Source organism: Harmonia axyridis, chromosome 6, assembly GCF_914767665.1.
Source record: "Harmonia axyridis chromosome 6, icHarAxyr1.1, whole genome shotgun sequence".
NCBI classification, from domain to species: domain Eukaryota; kingdom Metazoa; phylum Arthropoda; class Insecta; order Coleoptera; family Coccinellidae; genus Harmonia; species Harmonia axyridis.
The window spans coordinates 371,449-377,916 of record NC_059506.1 but is presented as its reverse complement, the minus strand read 5'-3'; the positions used below and the strand labels follow the sequence as shown (position 1 = coordinate 377,916).

Here is a 6,468-nt window from a genome sequence, read left to right as displayed (position 1 = left end):
TGAATACTTAGAAGACATCAAACTGATGTTATTCATCTAATAATAACAGTCATTCGGGGAATTATTAAACCATCTATTAGTTACAAAAACGGATAGTTTTAAAGTTTAAGAAAAAATTTCAAGAATTATTTAACTATCTATTTAGTAAGTAATAGTATAATGCTTAAATTGAGTTCTTAAGTACTTTTATAACTGATCAAAAATAAGAAACATATTTTTTATGACATTATTTAGGTTAAATATTGAAAAGTTCAACTAAGAAACGAAATATAATGATAATTCGCGAATATTTTTCTCATGAAACCTCAAAATCTTTTGCTGACAGAATTAATTCTCTCAAACCTTGAAGTTATATTCATGATTTGTTAATAAATATTTGAAAGATTAATATTTTCGCCATTAATACAATTCCACAATCAACAAAACATGAATTGCAAACACAAACGCTGTTATAGAAAGTGTCCTTTATAATTTGAGCAATGCCACATCAAACAGATAAAAATGGTGTTGGTCGACCTGCATTTTGATATATCAGGGTAAAATGTTTAATTGATGCTTGATTCAATTGTCAAAAATAGGCCTGTAGGCATACTCATTCAGAAATGGACACAAATAAGGCCTAATGTGATACGGGGATAATAAAAAATTTCCCAAGAAAAAGAAGAAGAAAAAGGTATCTGCTCTATGAAGATCTTCACCCTAATTGTGAATCTGTGTTCAAGTAAATATATCAAAATTTTAACATATTCATCCAAATAATTTTTTCTGTTTGAAATACATGAATAATTAATCTTTTAATGGCATACTGTTATAATGTTTTCATCAATTTGATCGTTCAAAATCAATATTATAAGTTTGAGAATAGAATCCTAGATCCCAAAGAAAAGAAGAAGAAAAAGGTATCTGCTCTATGAAGATCTTTAGCTTCATGGTTCTGTTCTCCCTATGTTTTCATTCAGTGTCTTGCTAAACTTAGTAGAAGTTAGTAGAACAGTGTTTAATTTAAATTCACAATGTCTGAAAATTTATTCGACGCAATTTGTTTCATCCCTGTTAATTATAATTTAACAGAGGAGGAACTTAATAGAACAGTGATAGAATCTATGAAAAGGTAAGGATTTACATCAAATTTTTTTAACAATTCTTGAAATATCATAATTGCACTGTACCTGTGTAATTTTTATTCTATATGTGTTAGAAATGTGTATGAAATGAATAATAATCATATTGTACCTATCAAACAACAAATTAATACGTATATTTTTTTTTTTCTAGGGGCGTGCTAGATGGAGAATGTAGCGTTTGTCTCAGCGACATATCAGGAGACATATACCTCACGGGATGCGTACACTGTTATCATAAGGAGTGCTTGCAGGAATGGGTTGCGCATTCAAATGAGTCCTGCCCCTTATGTAGGACATCACTGATAATAGAGAAAACCTTCCGGATATTTGACATGAAATCGAATCGATGAATCATGATTCATCGATTCCATCCGGAAGGTTTTCTTTTTTTTAATTGTATAATTTTGTAAGGATCTTTGATATAATCATTGACATGGAATAAATATTGTGTAAATAATGTCGCCGACTGAGGCGTATTTATGAATTTAATGGACTGTATAAAAAAGTAATGAAAATAAATCGAGTACTGGTCAAATCGACCTACCTTCACTGATTGTTTGTAAACCTCAATTATCCTGCTATTTTTAAGGCACAATCCTGATCATTAACAATGTCGAAATCACTGGTAATTGTAGAAATTTTATATTTTCTCTCTGCAGCACATCGAAAACCCAAAAACTCAAAACTTCTCTCTTGCTTCCTCGACATGTGTTCGCTGCAGGTATGGTATTAAATTTGACCAACACATGCGCGCGAAAAATTGAAATAAAACTTGAATTTCTTCCAACAAAACATTCTCATTCCACAAACCAAAATTAACTAAAATAAATTTAAGTCGGAAATTAAAGAAAGAAAAATGAAAGTTTTTAGGTACTTGGAACCTGAACATTCCGCCCACCTAAAATAGCATTATTTTATATGCTCATGCTTGCCCCGGAAGAGGGCACAATTTTACTACCGGTCTTTGCAGATTACCGCTAGCAGTGCGAACGGTAGCCACTCGTGCTATACCGTCCTTGCCCAAATGGACATCAATCACGCGAGCCATGCGCCAACGTCGAGGAGGCAGTTGCTCATCCCTGATCAACACAAGTTGTCCCACAGATAATTGGGAATCTCGTGGTGTGAACCATTTGGTCCGTTGTTGCAACGTATTCAAATATTCGACATGCCACCTTTTCCAGAAATCTTGATGCAACCGAGTGATCAACTGCCACCTAGATAATCTATTGAGGGACACATTGGATAAGTCAGGCTCAGAAATATCGGAAATAGGAGCCAGTGTGAGAAAATGCCCCGGAGTGAGTACCGATAAGTCATTTGGATCTGTACTGAGAGGACAAAGTGGTCGGGAGTTCAAGACCGCCTCGATTTGAACCAGCACGGTATACATCTCCTCATAAGACAGAATTTGATCACCAATCAGTTTGTATAGATGTGATTTAACAGATTTAATACCGATTTCCCACAACCCTCCAAAATGAGGAGCTGAAGGAGGATTGAAATCCCAGTCTATTTTCTCTGCTTCCACAGCGCACTTCATATATGAAATGAGTTCTCTCTGAGCACCCTTGAAATTACTGCCACCGTCACTGAAAATTCTAGTGCACCTACCTCTGCGCGCAATGAACCGTTTTAAAGCAGCCAGAAATGCCTCACTAGTCAAATCTGACACTAGTTCTAAATGCAGAGCTTTTGTCGAAAAGCACACAAAGAGGCAAATATACGCTTTAGTTGATTTGATGCCCCGACCTTTTCGACATCGTAACAAGAAAAGGACCGCCAAAATCGACTCCTACACATTGAAAGGGCTTTAATTGATTGACGCGGTACGATGGAAGATTGCCCATCAAGGGCTGTAGAGGTTTGGGATTGGAGCGGAAGCAAACGAGACATTTGGAAGTAACTCTACGAATAGCCTTTCTTGCAGACAAAATCCAAACTTGCTGGGATAGAAGAAACTGTAACGTTTGTGAACCGGGATGAAGGTACAACCGATGAAAATGTTGAATGAATATATCCGTGAACAAATGTTTATTAGGCAATAATGCTGGAAATTTATGGTCATACTGAAGGCCAGAAAACGTTAATCGACCACCCACTCTCAAAATGTCATCATCTCCAATGAAGAGATTGAGTTTTTGAAGATATTTCACGGTAATAGGACGGTTTAATCGAAGATTTTGAATTTCCTCACCAAAAACTCTTTGCTGAACACATTTGATGAGAAAATTGAGAGCTTGTTTTCTTTCCACGGATAAGATACTACCGATTCGTTTGGAGTGAGGACTTCTGAGATTGAAGGAAAAACGAAATAGATAAATTACAACCTGTTGAAGTTTAAAGAAAGAGGAATATCTCATTATAAGATCGTCAAATACGTCGGATGAGGCGAAGGTTGATAAAACAACCTGCCGTTCTTCTCCAGTTAGCATTTCTTCAATTTTTGGATCACCAGGTTTTCCTATTGGATCCTTGGACTGAAGCCAAGGAGGTCCCGCCCACCATAAGGAATGGTCGAGTAAACCAGACGGAGACATGCCTCTAGAGGCACAATCTGCCGGATTATCTTGAGACTTCACATAATACCATCGATCAGGAGGAACTAATTCCTGAATTTGGGAGGTACGATTGCTCACGAAACTCTTCCAGCGATAGGGCGATGACTTGATCCAATGAAGAACCACGGTGGAGTCTGACCATGCGAATATTTCATCCACTTTCAATGAGGGTCCATATGATTTTATTATGAAAGAAAGTAATTTTGAAAGGAGAAGAGCGGCACATAACTCCAACTTAGGTAAAGAAATGCGTTTGATTGGTGAAACCCGAGACTTTGCGCCAATCAAAGAAATATTTATTGAACCATCTGGATTGATAAATCGGAAGTAAACAACAGCGGCATACCCCTTCTCGCTGCTGTCCCCAAATCCGTGGGCTTCACATTTAGTAAATGATTGAGTGAAGATTCTGCGTGGTATTCGCAGAGTGGAAAGAACCTGTAACTCGGATTTACATTGATTCCAACGATCCGTTAGTTCCGATGGAGGAACATCGTCCCACTGCAGACCTAGAGTCCAAAGGTGTTGGATGAGATGTTTGGCCAGGAAAGTGAATGGTGTCAGAAAACCAATTGGGTCAAAGATTCGTGCCAAGTCTGAAAGAATTGTTCGTTTTGTAACTGGTCTTTCGGTAGAATCTATAACATAGGAGAAATGATCTCCGGCTGGAAACCACCTGAGTCCCAGAATTTTCAATACAGAATCATCGAAATTCAACGATTCTTGATGTCGATGATCTGGAGGAAAATGATCTATTAGCTCAGTTCTGTTACTGGACCATTTTCTGAGTTCAAATCCACCACGCCTCAATAAAGAAATCAACTCGTCCTGCAAACCTCGAGCCTCCTCCAAACTATCTCCACCTGATAAGATGTCATCTACATATGTTTCGGACCGTAAAACGCTCACCGCTGAAGGAAATGCCATCTCCTCATCAGAAGATAATTGTTTCAACGTCCGAAGAGCTATATAGGGAGATGAAGCAACACCATACGTAACAGTGTTCAACTCGTATACTCGAACTGGATCTGAGAGAGAGAATCTGAAAAGAATTCGCTGAAATCGTCTATGTGATGGGTGAACGAGAATCTGCCTGTACATTTGTTTGATGTCAGCAGTGAAAACAACCTTATAAAACCGAAAATTGAGCAGAAGAGCCATCACATCTTTCTGGAGCTTTGGACCGGTCAAAAGAATCTCATTCAGGGACACATTGCCTGAAACCTTCGCTGAGGAGTCAAACACTACTCTAAGTTTTGTAGAAGGACTATTTCGGTTGATAACAGCATGATGTGGTATATAATATTCGTCAACAGATGGACTGGCATTTGGGAGTAAAGTCATGTGACCACAATCGAGGTAATCTTTCATGAACATCTTGTACTCGTTATAGAAATCAGGAGAGGTTTTGAATCTTCGTTCCAGTGAAAACAGACGTCGCAAGGCCATGGTATATGTATCTCCAAAGGATTTGTTTATCCCTTCTTTGAAGGGTAACATAACCGTGTAACGACCTGTTGAATCACGAGAGTAATTATCGTCGAATATCTTCTCACACAGGGCATCATCTGGTGAAGAAATTTCAGATTTAGGAATTTCTTCAATTTCCCAAAATTGTCTAAGCGTTGAGTCAATTACAGAATTAGCTGTTAAGTGAAAAGAGCTGATGGTAGTTGATGGACTAGAGGTGTTTCCCATCAATATCCAACCGAATACAGTTTGTAACGCAGAAGGTTGTTTCAGATTACCTGGCAAACGACCTGTTCTCAGAATGAGAGGAAAGATAGCTGCTCCTACTAGCATATCAACTGGACCAGGAGAATGAAAGGTTGGGTCCGCCAGTTTGATATTAGAAAGAGAATACCACTCATGGTAGGGTAGAAAGTTGGTAGGCATATTAGAACAAATCTTCGGCAATACGACTGCATCAATAGTGTAAGATGGATTTATGGACCCTATCGGACGAATTGTACATGTTATGGAATCAGAAACAGATGCTGATGTTTCACCAAGGCCAAAGATAGCAAGAGGGGTTTTAAAACATTCAAGTCCTAACCTTTTTACGCATTTTTGTGTGATTATATTCGTTTGGGAGCCTGGATCTAAAAGAATGCGAATATTTTGATATTGACCTCGAGCATCTAAGACTTCAACCCGCGCAGTAGCTAGCAACACAGTAGCTGGCGATGCAGATATGTTTGTTAACACTTGAGAGCGGCATACCATGGAAGTAGATGGAATTTCATTACATTGTTCATTTCATTGTTTCAGGAGATGGATCAATTGTCCCTAAATGCAACAATGTGTGATGACTCTTATGACAATGACGGCAAGTAGATTTCGACGAACACCCCGATACTCTATGTCCCGAATGAAGGCAGTTAATACACCAATTTTTGTCTTTAACGATTTGCAATCTTGCTGATGGAGGTTCATTGAGAAAAGAAGAGCATTTATAAATTGAATGGTTAGCATTACAATAGCTGCATGAACATTTGTTCGGCGAATTTGACTGAGTAAGAAATGTTGAACTTTTTTTATAAGGCTTATCACTTGATGATGCATTCACGCGTTGTGAAACCGAGAACTTAAGTGACTCTAAAGAAATACATTGATTTTTGAGAAATTTATAAAGAGCACGATACGAAGGAATTTCTGTGGAACATTCTTGCAGCTCAAATCTCTTAATTGTTGCTATATCTAATTTCTGTATGAGCGAATGAAATAGAATAAAATCCCAATCTTCAATAGGCAAATTAAGATTTTTCAAAGCTGTTAAATTC

General features: G+C 37.7%; 2 protein-coding genes across 2 annotated transcripts; both read right to left on the bottom strand.

Moving 5' to 3' along the window:
* Positions 1 to 2,046: 2,046 nt before the first annotated feature.
* LOC123682359 lies at positions 2,047 to 2,667 on the bottom strand. Its single transcript, XM_045620932.1, has one exon. It carries the CDS (start codon positions 2,665 to 2,667, stop codon positions 2,047 to 2,049), a length of 621 nt encoding a protein of 206 aa, XP_045476888.1.
* A 187-nt stretch (positions 2,668 to 2,854) lies between these two features.
* On the bottom strand, positions 2,855 to 5,911 carry LOC123682358. Its single transcript, XM_045620931.1, has one exon. It carries the CDS (start codon positions 5,909 to 5,911, stop codon positions 2,855 to 2,857), a length of 3,057 nt encoding a protein of 1,018 aa, XP_045476887.1.
* Positions 5,912 to 6,468: the final 557 nt, after the last annotated feature.

Excerpts from the sequence above, each read along its gene's own strand:
- LOC123682359 (XM_045620932.1), bottom strand. The coding sequence starts at position 2,667 with ATGAAGTGCGCTGTGGAAGCAGAGAAAATAGACTGGGATTTCAATCCT.
- LOC123682358 (XM_045620931.1), bottom strand. The coding sequence starts at position 5,911 with ATGGTATGCCGCTCTCAAGTGTTAACAAACATATCTGCATCGCCAGCT.